General features: G+C 34.8%; 1 protein-coding gene across 1 annotated transcript in view; it reads left to right on the forward strand.

The window, feature by feature from the left end:
• Positions 1-18,495, forward strand: part of LOC138715477 (probable E3 ubiquitin-protein ligase HECTD2) — a 180,266-nt gene that overhangs the window by 134,369 nt on the left and 27,402 nt on the right. The window contains exons 7-8 of the mRNA XM_069848462.1: positions 5,348-5,412; positions 9,281-9,436. Of these exons, the coding sequence (XP_069704563.1) occupies positions 5,348-5,412; positions 9,281-9,436 (221 nt within the window). The remainder of the gene's footprint in view (positions 1-5,347; positions 5,413-9,280; positions 9,437-18,495) is intronic.

The following is an 18,495-nucleotide window of genomic DNA, read 5'->3' on the forward strand; positions in this document are numbered from 1 at the left end:
TAATCGCCCGCCATTTTGGCTCTTTCGTTGGCGTTCGCAGAAAGCACACGAGGACGTTATTTTCCGCTCAATTATTTGCTGAATTACAGTGCGTTTGATTTATTATCATAGGAGCTACGACATGATAATGTTTAACGGTGTGGCAAATAGATCCCTCGTCTGGTAGCTCTGCAACGAAAGAACAAAAATGGCGAACGATACTACCTACCTAGACTTTATAGAGCCTTGACTTCCTAAGAGGTAAGCAAAGAGGAGAAGTCACGCCAGGAATAACGTCACGACTATAGATATTGTTTCCATTTGATGAAAATATCCGCCATAATATTAAACGGTCAGCCAGTAGGACTCCGCAACAAAGAGTCCACACCACGCTCGATTTTCACATTTTTGTCATTACGTAAATGATTATAGCTGATTTACAAGTCACTCTTTCTTAATGTAAGATCAGAGGTCAAACTAAAAAAAATCAAAATTCGGTTTTTTGTCCCAAATAATTAATTTGAAATTTTCTGCTTAATTTGGTACAGTGAAACCTCTGTATTTGGACACCTCTCTATGTTAGACACGTCATTATATGTACATATTTTCTTGGAACCGGACAAATTTCTATGCTTTTACATGTCCAATATATTCTCTATGTTGGACATCCCTCAATCCTGGAAGCTGGACACTCCTTATAGTTCTACTTTGGACGATTCTCTTGTTCTATTGTGTATTTCTGCTACCTATTTAAGAGTTGAGTTTCATTGAATCCTTGTGTTTTTACAAGGGACATTAGCATAGTGGAATGAGACGGGGTTTTCCTCGTACAGTAAGCAACTGTGAACCTCTTTCTACATTCCTAGAATTACCCACTTTGTCCTTTTTGAAACTATACTGTAGATAAATTTGAGTATGGAGTGAAGGGGCATTATTTTTCATAAAAGTAAACTTTATGCTCTCTCAATTAATATCACTCAATAAAAGAATTGTATTCCAATGGATACCATCCCATTGTGGAATCCTGGGAAACGAGAATGCGGATGCTTTAGTAAAGAAGGCCAGCACTGCTATTTACAGACCTGTTACTAAATCTACATATTACTCTGTAAAAAGATTTATTAAATCTACATACTTCGACTTCAACAAACATAATTTGGTAACACAATCTCAAGGGAAAAAATGGAACTCTCTGCATCATAATCCACAGTTAATTCCCGATTTATCACGCAAATCGTCTGTAGCTGCATTTAGATTCGCAACAGGTTATGATTGTTTAGCCAAACACCTGCATAGAATTGGAATATATCAGTCTCCTAACTGTCCATTGTGCAACTCATACCAAGAAATGGATTCGGAACACCTCAAAATCTGTGCTTCAGTGACTGACCATGACAGTATCTTTGAAAAAAATTGATGTGCAAGAGGTCAAATGACTTTATTGTCAAACGCCCGGCATTAGAAAACAACAAACTTTATGATACGAAATTATTTCAGTAGGCCTATAGTATAGAAATAACTCTGTTAAGGTGTTTACCTGTGTGAGTTTGTGCAGTTTGTGTCTCAGTATGAGTAAGAGTAAGTTGGTGGAATTAATCATTGAGAACAAGGAGAAAGTTTTTGATCGTTTGCGTTATGGTGTGAGTTGTAGGAAAATTGCAGAAGAGATTGGAATTTCTAAATCAAAAGTTTCAAACATTAGGAACAATAGGACATCAATATTAAATACATGGGAACGAAACTGCAGTAGGAAAAGAAAAAAAGTTCGCAAAACTGTTAATGACACGACTAAGTGTTTGAATACTTTAGTTCTTTAACATTATGCACAGTAATTTCCTTTCCATTGCATGCTAAAAATTTCTATTTCCCTCTACCTTGGTCATCCCGTTAGGTGGGATAATTTTTTATTGAACCAAACGTGTCCAGGTTAGAGAAGTTTCACTGTATGTAATTTCTTTATACGAGTAGGCCTATTCTTCATCCTATACAATCTCGATTGCTAGAAATTGGAACTGAGTTGTCGAACAATGACTTTATTTAGATGAAAATTACATAAATTATTGCTTAAATAGATTCATTATTGTTAATATTTGCTACATAAGATAATGAAACTTACATCTGATTATTATTATCATTATTATTACTTACTTATTTACTTACTTACTTTTAAGGAACCCGGAGGTTCATTGCCGCCCTCACATAAGCCCGCCATTGGTCCCTATCCTGAGCAAGATTAATCCAGACTCTATCATCATATCCCACCTCCCTCAAATCCATTTTAATATTATCTTCCCATCTACATCTCGGCCTCCCTAAAGGTCTTTTTCCCTTCAGACTCCCAACTAACACTCTATATGCATTTCTGGATTCGCCCATATGTGCTACATGCCCTGCCCATCTCAAACGTCTGGATTTAATGTTCCTAAAATTATGTCAGGTGAAGAATACAATGCGTGCAGTTCTGTGTTGTGTAACTTTCTCCATTATCCTGTAACTTCATCCCCCTTAGCCCCAAATATTATTATTATTATTATTATTATTATTATTATTATTATTATTATTATTATTATTATTATTATGACCATTAATTTCCTTTAATAGATTACAAAACCTCTAATGGCTGAATCACATTACATTCATATTATTCCCATTATATATAGTTTATTTAGATTTTAATCCTTATAGAATCGTTCCTGTAAACTACTATTGAATTAATTTTCATCATTTAACTAACTAGTTAACTCAACTAATTACAACTCTTTATATATAGCATATAGAATGAGTTGAATCATATTACAGTAGTTCTTGAATTGAGTTCTTACTTTTTTGCATAAGCTTTATCTCTTAAATAGATTTAATTAAATAAACTTATACTATACTTCGTTCCATAGTGTCTGACAGGAGAAGTAAACATTGCCGGCGGGGGATGAGCGTGGCTAAGGAGAAAGACAGGCTACGGCGCGACGTCGCATTCTTAGTCATAACATGGCCAACATTGAACAAGTTTATTTGTAAATGCAAGTTTAACATGAGTTTAATATAGCAATTCCTTTGTTTTTTAGAACTTTGAGCATGTATTTATATTAGGCGATTGTCAAGATGGCCATGACTAAACCATGATAATCACATGACTCCAATTCGTGCCGAAGCCTGTCTTTCTCGTTAGCACGGGAGGAGAGAAGTATAATTACTATTCAATCAATGGCAGAGGTCTCGTTACACGCTTGACTTGAATTTTGGGCGGGGATAGAACGCTTCAAAACGCCCAAATTCAAGCAAGCATAGATCGACACCTCTGTCATTGGTTGAATAGCAATTATACTTCTCTCCTCCTCTGCCGGCAATGTTTACATTTTCTGTCAGACATTATGGAACGAAGTATAGTTGTTAAAATTTAACTCAAGACTATTGCTGTATAATTTTTAATGTATTGTAATATTTAGCATTTAAATACGTGGCTTGGGCGTGCGGTAGCGTTACCGTCAAGGCATAACGCTGCAAGCAGAAAGGTCATGGATTCGATTCCCGATGGGATCATGGATTTTTCCATTGATCTAATCCTTCCAGCCGCACTTTGGGCCTGGGGTCTACTCAGCCTCTAACAGAGATGAGTACCAGGAGCATTTCCTCGGGGGTAAAGGCGGCGGGCACGTAGGACTGAGTGGAAGAGAATGCCTTAGGTCAGTGATGTCAAAGCAAGCGCATTTTTCTGACCTTGACGTCGTGCGCGGGCAGCAAGCGCTAAGTATTGAAAGAGGAAGGATTGTATATATGAATAAGCAACCTGTTGGATTAAGAAAACAGTGGTGCACAAACTTCAAACGGAACGTGAAATTTTATGTCGTTATTTTTATATGGCTTCTTTCTGTTTGATATTATCTATATTGTCTGTAAAACAAAAGTACTAACACTGATTTCTTAATATTGCACTTGTGTTTTAAATCTTAATAACATAATAGAGAGTTAAGAAGGAATGTTCACTTAAATTCCATAGTAATATAATATTATACTGTATTAAGTGGATGAAATAATCATTCATAAAGAAAGTGATATTCCAAAGAAAGAGATTGAGTATGACATGATAAGTTGGAATTTATATTGATGGTATTTTTAGCCTTACAAAAGTAATCAATAAACTAATCAAAACAATATTACAGTACAAAGCAAAGTTACCTAGGTACTGTATCTGTTTTAAGTGTAACTAATATTACATAACAAAACTCTTATCGCATTATGCTTTTAAGGTGATATTTTTGTGAGCAACTTCCTATCATCAGAATATTAAATTATTTTCTCGAAATCTGCTGAAGCTATAGAGCTGACATTTTTACAACACATGGGCACATATCTTTTGCTTATGATGTAACAGTAGTTGCTTTGTTAATTAATTTCCTTACAAACAATTTCCATGCGAATATTTTCAAAATTTTCAATACACTATCTTCAGTAATACGTATATACGGTATATTAGATTTACGAAAACATTCTGTAAGGTTACTAAATAAATAGCCCTATACCTGAAAATTTCACTTTTCTATACGAAAAGTTGAGAAAATATTTATTTTGAATAAAAAATTAAACTAGTGAAAAATGAGCATTAGAATTAAAACTTACATTCTTATAATGCACTTATACTTCTCAGGCAAATCTGAAAATTAACATGGATACAGTTTTAATAAGTTCTCTTCCCTTTATCTATTGAATCAGTGCTGGCCATTCCTGAATATAGCTCGACCAAGTGGTACATACCACCTCTTTCGTCTGTCTCTTTCCTTTCCGCTGTAAAGCGCTCAGGCTCTCCTGGGCTCTAAAGCTCGCGCTTGCTCCTGTGGGCATCAATTGACATGCCTGCCTTAGGTCCTTAACTCTGCCAGCGAAAATAAAACATTCTACATTCTATTGTAAGCACTGAGAAAACGCATTCAGATGTAAAATTCAACATTTTGATTACCTCATATTTCTCGTATAGAAAAATAATAGAATCGCTTTGTTGGGTTTATTACCTTTCATAAATTACTTTACATTCAATTTCGAAAATTTGTGTGTCGTAATAAATCATCCTCGTGTACAAGGTAAAGGAATAAAATCGAAGTTCTTGTACTGAAAAGCTATGTCGTAATGACATTGAAATTATTTCGTTTCGTTTGAAACGTCAAAACTAATTCGGCAGTAGGAATTCTAAGAAACAGCACAAAACCCCAACAGATGGGTAACAATGGTCAGAATGCCTTTAAAAATTATACTGTAGCGAGTGTACGTGAGTATTAATACCACGTAATTCGTCATTCTGTCATTTTACTGAATTGCTTGTATTAACGTGTCACGTGACTGATATAATGAATTTCACCGTGCAATTATCTTGTTTCAGCCGTCAATTATCCACAAGACTGTGCTGAAATCAATCATCAACGCGTTGCTCGAAGAAAACAGAAAGTAAGTATTTCTCGTTGGTTTAAATATTTCAGTACTTCGTAATCGTCAAGCGCCAGCCTTGAATTCCACAATAAGATTATAATTCAAACATCACTACATAAGAATAGAACAAAATTGAACTCTGCATTGCGGCTTGTAATATTAAGCTAGATAAAACTAAATTACATTTATTTGTCAAGAAATGTACAGGAAAATCAATCCTAATATTCTCTGCCTTTAATAAATAGTTGTCACTGAGAGCTACACTAATGAATATACGAGGGCCATTCGGAAAATGGGTCCACCATTAAAGAGAAACAAAAAGTGAAGGATTTATTATACTGTCTAGACCTTGCTTACAATCATTATTTATTTCTCTGTGTTATTACTAGACCTCGGATTTTAGGTTTAAATACCTACTAGTGAGTGGCTTGTGCAGCAAATGCTGCTGCAAACTAAGTTCGTTAGACGTTCAAATAAAAATTTTTCAGATTTATTTTCAATGAAGAATACTTGTCTTTTTGATAGTTATTTGCTTCCGTAATAATGAAACATACTCCCTCTGAATGGATTTTTTAGGCCAAATACTTTTTCTTGAACCTATCCAACTTCAGTTTTTGAGTTTCAACGCGAAAACGCAAGTATCAATGTCAGGACGATAGTAGTAGCTATTTCAGGTCATTGTGGATTGTAGGCAAAAGTTAAAAAAAATGTCAGGTTTGCTAAGCTTTCGAACAATAGCATTTTCGTATAGCTGCTGCATGTAGAACTTGAAATGTAGAGCGTAAAATCATTTTATCCTACTAAGAGATCTTGCTGAAATGATCTGGAGACTACAACATTTTCTAGGCCTCTTATTTTTATCAGTAGGTAATACCTTTTTATCTTTCCTTAGGAACTGTAATTTTTGCGCTCTCTCGAGCCAATACTGAAGACAATGACACATATTAATATCTACACTAAACCGCCATTAAGTATATGAAAAACCCAACCCCACTGGGTTAATAAGTATAAACATATTTGATTTTTAATAACAATATTATTATCTTATTTAAGTTTTGTAGTTTTATATAGCAGTCACTCAGTAAATTATAGAAATGAAGATCTAAATTAAGATATTCTCTACATTTACTTACATAACCTCAAAACGTTTCACTTTCATGTCATCAATATAGCATCAATATTATGTACAATTAATGAAAAATAGATGCAACATGATATTAACTATAATAATATTTAATTTCTAATGATAATAATGCCATCAAACCACCTCAAATTTCGTAGATTTGAATATCTAATGCACAGCTGTACTCAGAAAATTATAGGCCTACACCGCAGAATCAGTTTTTAATAACAAATTGAATTGAGCTCTAAATATATCGGCAATCCTGAAGGTCATGGCCTTCGTGTAATAGCCTATTGTTTATTGTAGTGTGTGTTTTGTTCTGAAACTCAATCAAGTCGGCCGTGATTCAATAAAATTAATTCTCAAAACTGACAACAGATGGATTTTGGAAAATAGGAAAATTGACATTTCACTGAAAACTACTACTTTTCCGAAAAACTTTGGGTTCCAAGCTTCAAAATGAGGGGCCGTTTATTAAAATCCGTTCAGCCGTTTTCCCGTAATTTCCATTACCAGTTCAAATTATATATATAGATTTTTTTCTGTCGGGATAAACTGAAACTAGTTAAATATCTCCACATTTTATATAAAATATTAACGTTTGAAAGAGATTTTATGGTGCCTATTTATATTTGTTACGTATATATTTTTAAATTTTCGTGTAGCAGTGAAATTTTGAATGTCCTGGAAGAAATTCCTGGAAGGTGTCTGGTTTTGTTGAGCACTTGACCAGACAGTAGGAATGTGATGAATCGGGAGGAAGTAGTTCTCCCTAAAGAAATCAGCATGGCAAATACTACTAGATTTAAACATGCATCCATTGCTTCGGTGTCATTGGGAAGAATTTTTTTCGCTTATAAAATGGTTCTGTCTAAGAAAAGGCAAAGTTTCACAATAGAAAATTAGAGATAAACGTTATTATTTATTGCAATGCCAATTAAGAATAATGTGTTAATTGTAAATTCATTGGTAAATGAATTAATTTAATTGCAATATAAGCACTTATGTATTAGCGGCCTTAGAGCAACGAGGCCGATGAATTCATTAAAAATTACGAACTGGTATTTATAATTTTAGACTTAACGAAATTAAAATTTCTAACCGCAATATTCTTTGACTGTATACAGTAATTCTTAATACTCACTAATCAATTGCATTTTTATAATTACTATAGTTTGTGTGGATAGAAATTACATTTTAGCTGCATAAAATAGTATTTTAGCTGCTTGAAATTGTATTTTCATATGCCTAAATCTATGTTTAAGTGCCTATTTTTATAAATTCAGGGCTTGTTTAGGTGCCGAAAAGCTAGTTTTTAAGTGCTTAAAAATTCGAGGTCTAGTTATCACAACGAAAATTGAACACATTTCGTAACATGGAAAGGCTTCTGAATATATTTACCAAAGAAACTTGCTTGCCTGCTTTTGTATTTTAAAATTGTTTAAATATAATTTAGCCACCTTTTCTTAAGTCCAAAAACATAGTTTTTTCGAAACATGTTCAAAATATTCTAATTTTTTCACCCCCTATAACTTCTTTCATATAGAGCTTCATAAAATTAAAAATACAAAAGCTATTTTATATATTTGACTCACCTGCTATACAAAAATGAGCGCTAAATAAGGAAAGGAATATGTCTTTATATAGATTCTAAATTATAGACATAAGCTCAAAGAATTTGAGTGACCACAAGGGTCCTGAATACAATAAACATGTACAATAATGTGATGTGATACATTAGAGAAAAAAGAAAGTTAATTGTTTAAGGCAAATATAAGTGGATTAATTGAAATACAGATGATGATGTAATATTTGAAGAGAATCCTTGATAATATTTATAAGGACAGACATTACATAATCAAAAGGAATGTGAAGTTCCTTAAGATAATTCCATGTGAATTTGGAAATAGAACCTCTATCGCCAAACAGCAAACCAATGACAGACCATTGTTTAAGAGGGACGTTGTACTTTTGAAGGCAGGTGCAAACTCAGCATTTTCCATCTTTCTTATTTTCTGCCTTCCTCTTTGTTTCCGCATATAATCTATGTATCTTAATGTCGTCTGTCATCTGATATCTTCTTCTGCCCCAAACTCTTCTTTCGTTCATTATTCCTTCCAGTGCATCCTTCAGTAACCAGTTTCTTCTAAACCATTGCCCAACCTATTCCTTTTTCTCTTCCTGATCAGTTTCAGCATCATTCTTCACCCACTTTTTCCAACACAGCTTCATTTCTTATTCTGTCTGTCCATTTCACACGCTCCATCCCTCTCCATATCCACATTTCAAACGCCTCTAGTCGCTTCTCTTCACTTCGTCGTAATGTTCATATTTCTGCCCCATACAATGCCACACCCCACACAAAACATTTCACTAGTCTCTTCCTTAGTTCTTTGTCCAGAGGTCCGCAGAAGATGCTTCCTTAACCATTGCTATGCTCCTTTTGACTTCCTGGCAGCAGCTCATGTTACTGCTTATAGTACACTCCAAGTATTTGAAGCTGTCCACTTGCTCCACTGTCTCATTTAGAATTCGCATGTTTACCTTCTTTATTTTTTTTCCGATAGCCATGTTCTTCGTTTTGTTTGCATTTATCTTCATTCCATACTGCTCACAGTTGTCGTTTAGCTCCAGTAGCATATCCCTTAGTATCGTCTCCGCTTTGCTCATGTTATCATATCATGTATTAATAATTAAATTTCAGAAACCCGCAATATTCTCAACGAAGACAGAATGCAGTACTGACCTTGAGGTGTGTTTCAGTCTTTACAACAAGGATGACGTGCGGGCCTTGTTCGTGCTGGTGCAGAACCCGGTCTTTGCTGCGCAGTCCTCGTACACAATCTTCGCGCATCTGCTCCGCCAGATCGTCAGTCTGTCCAGCATGGACCATCAGCTGCTGGTCAACTGGTTCAAAATGTAAGCTGCTACATTCACATGCCAGGAATCTAAAGCATTCAAAGTGAAGCGAAATACTTTGATGACGTTTAAAGAGAAATGCCAATGAGAGTTCTATACATTGCGGAATAGCCTACACGTATTTTATAATTCTCTTAGTTTTTGTCATAGAATTATGAAATTTGGATATGATGCATGTAACAACGTATGAAGAATATATGAGAGTTTGGAACAACTGGATAATACCCACGGCAGATCAATATCGATAGTCGACGCTACTCGCTGGCCGCTAGTCGCCGGGCCGTACCGAGCCGTATCAAACAAAATATAATCGAAATGGTGGTAGTCAAATTTGCGTCTATATTCTTAAATAATTCACTCCATTAGTCAAGTTCAAGGATTTATGTAGTACAACGGCGGTTTTTTGAATGCATTAAAAGAAAATGAAGATGTAATAAGATCATAAACTAGGTTATCACAAGGAAATTAACAGGAAAAAAGGTGTGTTTCACGGAATACCATTAAAATGACGGAAAGTAAATTTCCGGTTAATGTTCGCCAAAGCGTAAAATACGTAATTATGACGGCATTGCTGTTTTATTTCTGGCCTATAGAAAAATACCTAGCCTTTTACGAAAAAAAAAATTTTAGGGACCATGAAATTATTCACCGCTTTCATTATAGGCCTATTATTTTTTTTATCAATATTCCGAATCAAAAACTGACATATTATATAATTTTAACTACTACATGGACGAATGAAATCAAGCTAACCTAACCAAAGCTAAGCTAACCTAACCTAACCAAAGCTAAGCTAAGCTAACCTAACCAAAGCTAACCTAAGCAAACCTAACCTAACCAAAACTAACCTAACCAAACCAAAGCTAAGCTAAGCTAACTTAACCAAAGCTAACCTAAGCTAACCTAACCTACTAGCAATATTTACGCAAATACACATTGTCGCTAACAGTGGTGCCATCTCTCAATAATGTTCAGAACGAAGGAGAGAGAAAAAAGAAATATAGCACAAAACTGTTTTGTCTCGAGACTCTCATCTAAGACACGTAATAAGTCACGTAATCTACTTGCAATATATTTGCGCAAATACACTTTGTAGCTAACACTGGTACTATCTCTCAGTAACGTCCAGAACGAAGGAGGCAGAGAGAGAGAGAGAGAGAGAGAGAGAGAGAGAGAATTTCTCCCGCCAACTACGCCACACACCATGTTCTTATGTTGGTGACATTGTGTATTTACTTAAATTTGGTGGTAAACGTAACGGCACGGTTCAAAGTGACCGTGGTAATTCTCCAGTATAGCGGAGAGTTTCAATGAAAATTTAACAAATAATTTGGTCAAAAGCGGATTAAATAATTTTAGTGATTTTGATTTTACTCCTGTACCGCTTTTACAAAAACGAATGACGTTAATTAATGAAAATCTAAACACTCTTACTTCATGTACAGTTTTGCCAGAAAGTTTAAATTATTAGAGAAATTAACAATGTTTTTTTACTCTTGATTAACAATAAGAAATACTAATTTTTAGTGCAATTTTGGCATTTATATGATGACTGTTAGTCTTTATAGGGAATTTATAAGTTTTCCAAACAAATAAAAATCTCATATTTTCAGTAGTAAATTGAAAACGAATAACTAATTGGTGCATGATTCTCAACTGTTGCTGGATGATGTAGGATATATTACTCTTTAAATTAGTAAGAATCAAATATTTGTAAAAAAAAAATCTTTGTGAATGTCCTAGCAGTTTCTAAGGTTTGAAGTTAAAAAAATGGGGAAATTTTGTTATCTGTCGATTCATCTGTAACTGTTGAATGGAGCCGCGTTCCTTGGGACTAGAGTGGTAGGAGGAACGAAGTTGTGCAAATCTCATAGCTACAGTATAACTACCTCCGAACAGTTACAGATGAATCGGCCAAAAACAAAATTTCTCAATTTTTTTAACTTCAAACCTTAGAAACTGCTAGGACATCCACAAAGAAATTTTTTTTACAAATATTTGATCTTTACTAATTTAAATAGTAATATATCTTACATCATCCAGAAACAGTTAAGAATTGTGCTCCAATTAATTACTCATTTATTTTCAAATTTAATACTAAAAATTTAAGACTTTTTTATTTTATGTGAAAAACTTATCAATTCTTTATAAGCACTAACAGTCATCATATAAATACCGAAATTGCACTAAAAATTATTCTTTCTTATTATTAATCAACAGCTAAAAACATTGTTAGTTTCTCTAACAATTTAAGGTCTGGGTAGCATTTCATAAAAATTATAAGGTGTCCCTAAACTTTCTGGCAACACTGTATATTAAAATAGTTGCTTGTCAAGATTTTTGTGTGATACTTGGGTTCGCTTATTATTATTTTTTTTATAATTTTCCAAAATATATTTTTGACTACAACAGTAAATTTTGTGCTAATTAAAATATATATCAAGCTATGAAGATTTGCCTGACATTGAAATAAGACGTATACAAAGTTAAGCAAGTATTTAAAATTTCTGGAATATTTAACAGTTTCTAAGCTATGGATACATTCTTAAAAAATAAGTTTCAAAAAATGAAGTGTAAAATTTGGGATTATAAAGAATAGAAGCGTGATACCCTGGAATTTAATTTTGAGGCTCTTCCTGATGGAATTTATAAATGAAATTTTGGAATCCTAATATTTAAACGGTAGAGAATAAAATAAAAGTAGAATTAAAAAATCGAATTTTTTTATAATTTTCGGAAAATGCAAGGTAAATCTTAGGATTACAAAGGAGAGTGGCGTGGCACCATAGCATTTAATAATTGAAGAGTGCACGGGGAAAAAAGATAAATGTCACAATTCTGTTAAGGGTAATTACATTATTTAATTCAATAAATTACTACAAACTTTAGCGTTGTTCTTATCAAAACTGGAAAGTGCCTACTGATAACACGGCCACTAAAACAATCAGAAACAAACTCATTATCATAATGATCCAAAAAATCCCATTTCTTGTGTAATATTCCAGTGCCAGAATTTTTAAGACTATGTAGAAAATATGAGTAATTAAAATTACCTCTTACTTTTTAAAATCCCTGGGCGGATCATGGGACTAAGCCTTGGAATTGAAGGTGAAGAAAAAATCCCGCCATCGCGCGGGGTTGAATTCGGGACCTTCCAATCCGTGGCCAGCTGCTCTACAAAGTGAGTTAAGGCTGGTCCACAATAAACCGGTAACGAGAACCAGAACGAAAACGGAAAGCGGAAGATGTGAACGTAAAGATTTTTGTTTGATTCACAATAAACTGAGAACAGAAACGACTATGCATATCGATATGCGTGTCAACAACGATACGTAAAGTCGATAATACGCATTCTGTTGTTATTTGTGTATAACTGACCAATGGCGATCTCTTATGAGTACAAGACAGCCAACATAAACACAGGTTAACCAACTTCAAAATTTATGGCACGGAATATTTAATAATTCAATTCACAAGGTAGTCTGGTTACAATAGATTCACATAGCATATATTGAAAGTGATTCTACTGAATTTTTGTGTTAGTTACAAGCAATGGATATGGAATAAATTATGTCACGGCTTTCTTGCTACAAAATATACAAATAGTTTTATGACGACAACAGAGTAAATCTAGTAGGCTGTGATCGGAAAGCTATTTGTATATTTTATGATGACAACAGAGTGAATCTAGTAGGCTGTGATCGGAAACGAGAACGACAAAGTTAAAAGTTCGTCAACCTTCACGTTCCCATTCCCGGGCTCTGGCGAACTCCTCGCTAATTGTGAATGCTCGCATTTAAATATATTTATTTTAACAATTTTTCCGTTCTCGATTTATTATGACCCAGCCTTATCCGGACGCCCAGAAGATCTGCATTCCTTCCCGGAAAATCATCTAAATATGAACCGGATATTAAACTCGAGGCTTCATCGAGAATCTGTCGCATTGGCTGTTTCTTGTCCACGCATATAAACAACACTCTTGCATTGTTAAGGTGAGGAAATTGATGAAATCGATCGCACCTCGACAACGTTGACGTCAGAACAGAGTTAAATTCGCATGTCTGACAGTAATATCACTGCATTCGTGTCGTGATATAGTTTTCACACGCGTGAGTGTCATGTTCTGGCCATAATTAGAACATTAGGACCTCCCGCGTCCGGCGACAGCAATTCCAAGTAGCCATTGTTCTTTATATACAAAACATTATACCCAAAAAATGCCACCCTTGCCTGGTCGACAAAGAAACTAAAGTCCAGTAGTAGTACAGATCTATTAAAAAATATATACTAATTTGAAACGAAAATGAAAACATTATTTTATTTTTACTTCAATTTTTATTGTACCTGAGTTTTTTAATATACTTCACTCCCACTCCCTCTACTAGAAAACTTCCAACCGTCCACCACACAGAACCAAGGCCGCGTATGCAGTCACAGTCGCTTTACGTTCATAGTAAACAGTACTGAGTTAGTGAGTATAGTACGTTCCAGAAATATGTTCGCGTTTTTCAGTGACGAAAGAGCTTTCAATATTGAATCATATTTTCGCACAGGTACTGTCGTCCGTTTGCCTACGTCGCATCCCGGTTTCCCCCACCCGCTTCTGTTTGCCTCTCTGTAAAGCCTAGTGACTGGGCTGTCTTAGTTCTTTTCTGAAAACATTAATTTCTGTTAGGAATTGGACTTCTACGTAATATTATACAACTGTTTGAAACAACTTAAATAAAAGGGCCTCGTTAAGTAATTAACTGTCACGTGATTTTCCCCTTTCTACGACCCTGCGACAAAACCACTTGGATGGACAGTAAATAGCATGTCTGAGTAATTTTATCTTTTCGGATCGGACAGAAGTGAAGATTTAATTTACAGTACGTAAGGTATTCTTTTATAGAGTACGTACAGAATTATTTCAACATGAGCTACTAGTACGAAGGACGAAACTGGTAATTGGAATTGCGATAATATTCACAAAAGAACTGAAGCCTGTATCGTAATGAACAGCCACCATTTTCAAAAATGTGTTTAAATATCCATATTATGATTATTTTTCAGTTTAACTTCATTCTCTATATTGTACGCTAATGTGCTGTAGACAGTATAATATATACTGCATAATGAATACGTCCACATGGACAGCTCAGTTCGTGAGTAAAAACACTTATTGTTAATACAGTATTGTATTTTGATTAAAGAAAAACCTAATGAAAATTATCAAACTCAAAATCGCGATATTTCCTAGTTTACGTAAATGGATGAACTACTTTTCTTCACTCCTATACCTAGTAAAGTGATTTGTTTGTATTTTATGCCAGTATCATGGAACTCCAGTCGGGGAAGGGGTTAGCAAACGGTGTTTCCGGTTCTCAACCGTTAATCCAAAGATATAACTGGGTTAATATTAGAAATGTTAGTAAAAATAAAATGATGTCCCTGTATATTTGCATAGATACGATTATTTAATTCCGATCACTAATGGTTTTGTCGCATGGTGCTATTATTTGAAACTGGCACACATTTGGTATATTCTGTGGTCGGCTGCTACTTTCTCATTATTTGCATTTTATTTTGGTACCATATTGAAAAATGTTGGACATTTTCGTTCGTGAACATTCAGTAATGGACTTTTCTCGAATGCAGCGGCGGATTTTCAGGGGAGGCAAGGGAGGCCGTGCCTCCTCTAATATTTTACCAGAACACAATATGGCAGTAATAATTTCAGCTGAATTAAGATCACAGACAAGTTACAGCAAATGATGAACATTTTTCCTCATATTAATTTTACTATTCACTACGACTAAGATGTAAGTTACGTAAAGTCTACCACATCCAGTTGGTGATGCCCGCTCGCTATACTGTAGATAGTACAAATAATTCGTATTGGACAATAACAGATAGCGCTGTAACCTGTATAGTCGACATCTAGCAGCCTGCTGTGTCTATGCGAGAGCGGGAGAGAGGAGTCGGCTACATGACGCTACTCCCCGGTAACCATGACAACAGCAGTCAACCAATAAGATAGCTGGTTAGAAGAGTGTTTAAACTTAATAGAACGCGCGAGGGGAGCCGATTTGGAGACGTTCTATCCACCGCTGACAACTGTACCGCTTATAGTCACGGCTGGTTTCGGCTGTATTGGGAAGCTCTTTCTCTTTCTCTCTTCTTGGTTTTAGAAAATTGAGTCACGTGTTGTTAGTTTTCTCTCCCTGCGTAAAAGTTTTCATTTATGTTTTTAGATTTTCTCTGTTTGCGGGTGTTCTTGTTATTTTATTATTTTGTGTTACGAGATGTATTTACTTATACAGTATTTTAAACATATCGAGAGTTTAGGACCAAATGCAGATTTGTCTCTAGCTTCTTCTAGTAGCAGTTATTCAGTATGTTTTATTACCTATTTGATCGGTTTGCGAAGAAAGAGGAACGTCCAGTTAATTTGCTGTAAAATTGGACCATGTAATAGTAATGAGCAAGCTCCGGATTCTTAGGTTCGAATCAATTTTGTTGCAATCTCGTTACTCTCGAAATATTGCTTTTCTTATTCGTTTTATGTAGCAAAGTGTAACATTCTTAAATTCAATATGACCTAATTCGTAGGTTAGGACTTGGAGTGTTCTAAAGTGAGGCAAGCTCTACCAAGCCGTTGTAATATATTAATAGTATGTTCTTTATTTTTATTTTTTCCCGTAAAATCATATAAATTCTTAACATAAGATTTAAAATCCTAAAACATAAATTGGAAAACCTTATTTTAATTTCTTAAAACCTATAACTTCTGTGCTTGGTAATGAAGTACGTCACAGGCCTTATATTTTTATATTCTCAACATTCACGTCTTGGCCTCCCCAACTTTCAAACCCACCGTCCGCTACTGCCCGAATGGCAATATTTGTCCGTGGGTATTTTTCTTTGGACATTTTTGTAAGCGGGCGTTTTTACCTCTGGCCGTTTTGGAGTGGACTTTTTAACTTGAAATGTTTCTCCAAATGTTTTTGTAAAATGTTTACATGTTGAAGGAATTTTCTGCGTAAAAGAATATTGATCATTGACTGTTTACATTGCAATGAATCGATTAAAGAACGAGGCGGCAAAATATAAATTGCCTTTGGAGGCAGATTGTCTGAATACGGCCCTAGGAAAAGACTATAATGCAGCAAAGAATTAATACTTCTAAATAACTCAGAGCTTTTTAGTGTGCTGTCAGTCATACACAATTTGTGCAGTAATAAAACCAATATGTCCAGTAATGAAACAAATTTCCTTAAGTAATACAAAAATAGAACAGAATATACGAAAACAATAACCTATTCATGAAAATTTACATTGTATAATTTACGTGAAGCAGAGTTCGTATAGGTCAGTTTCTGTCAGATGCGTTTCCAATTCACTGTGGGCTAAAGCAAGGAGATGCACTATCACATTTACTTTTTAACTTTGCTGTAGAATATGCCATTAGGAAAGTTCAGGATAACAGAGAGTGTTTGGAATTGAACGGGTTACATCAGCTGCTTGTCTATGCGGATGACGTGAATTTGTTAGGAGAAAATCCACAAACAATTAGGAAAAACACGGGGATTTTACTGGAAGCAAGTAAAGAGATAGGTTTGGAAGTAAATCCTGAAAAGACAAAGTATATGATAATGTCTCGTGACGAGAATATTGTACGAAATGGAGATATAAAAATTGGAAATTTATCTTTCGAAGAGGTGGAGAAGTTCAAATATCTTGGAAGCAACAGTAACAAATATAAATGATACTCGGGAGGAAATTAAACAATAAATAAATATGGGAAATGCTTGTTATTATTCAGTTGAGAAGCTTTTATTATCCAGTCTGCTGTCAAAAAATCTGAAAGTTATAATTTATAACAGTTATATTACCGGTTGTTCTTTATGATTGTGAAACTTGGACTCTCACTTTGAGAGAGGAACATAGGTTAAGAGTGTTTGAGAATAAGGTGGTTAGGAAAATATTTGGGGCTAAGAGGAATGAAGTTACAGGAGAATGGAGAAAGTTACACAACACAGAACTGCACGCATTGTATTCTTCACCTGACATAATTAGGAACATTAAATCCAGACGTTTGAGATGGGCAGGGTATGTAGCACGTATAGGCGAATCCAGAAATGCATATAGAGTGTTAGTTGGGAGGCCGGAGAGAAAAAGACCTCTAGGGAGGCCGAGACGTAGATGGGAAGATAATATTAAAATGGATTTGAGGGAGGTGGGATATGATGATAGAGAATGAATTAATCTTGTTCAGGATAGGGGCCGATGGCGGGCTTATGTGAGGGCGGCATTGAACCTCCGGGTTCCTTAAACGCAAGTAAGTAAGTAAGTATAATTTACGTGATATCCTTAGAAAGTAAAAGTGACATAAAAATTATACCAAAATTATGTACAAATAATATGAAAAATTATTCTTGGAAGTGTAAAAAAATTGAGTAAGAAAAGTGGCCAACATGTTTGGAGCTCACACAGATTCTTCCTCACACCTCCACATCTCCTCTCATTTCCCTTCTTTCATTGCGTCATTTCACAAGGTTGGTACATTCTCCTCTATTATCTAATTATATTGGATAGAAGCAGCTAGGAAAAAAAGACACTATGCAAGATTATTTAAGAATAAATGAAAATTAATAGTGAATTTTTCGATGTCGAATTCTGTTTAGAAAGCATGAATCAGTCGACAAATGGTGAGAATTTAGATGAAAGGAAAAGAGTAGAGATAGTACATCCTTAATCAGAAGGTCATCTTTTTAATAGGCCTATAGGATAAGAATAAACTTCAATTATACCAGAAATCGAATCTATTTACGTAGTCTAGTGTGTAAAATCCATGAGATAAAATTGCTCATGTTTCACAATATGGAATACGATCCATGTCCATAAGTAGTATGTAGTATGTAAACAAGCCAGCAGCGATCGATGGGTGTGCGTGTTGTTACTTAGTATTGATGATTTGTCGTAGAGGGCGTACGCCACAGCTACCACACAAAGGAAAAATGGACACTATCAGACCTATTGTTTCGCCCATTACGAATTAATTACCAGTGATTTAG

Source organism: Periplaneta americana, chromosome 1 (genome assembly GCF_040183065.1).
Source record: "Periplaneta americana isolate PAMFEO1 chromosome 1, P.americana_PAMFEO1_priV1, whole genome shotgun sequence".
NCBI lineage: Eukaryota > Metazoa > Arthropoda > Insecta > Blattodea > Blattidae > Periplaneta > Periplaneta americana.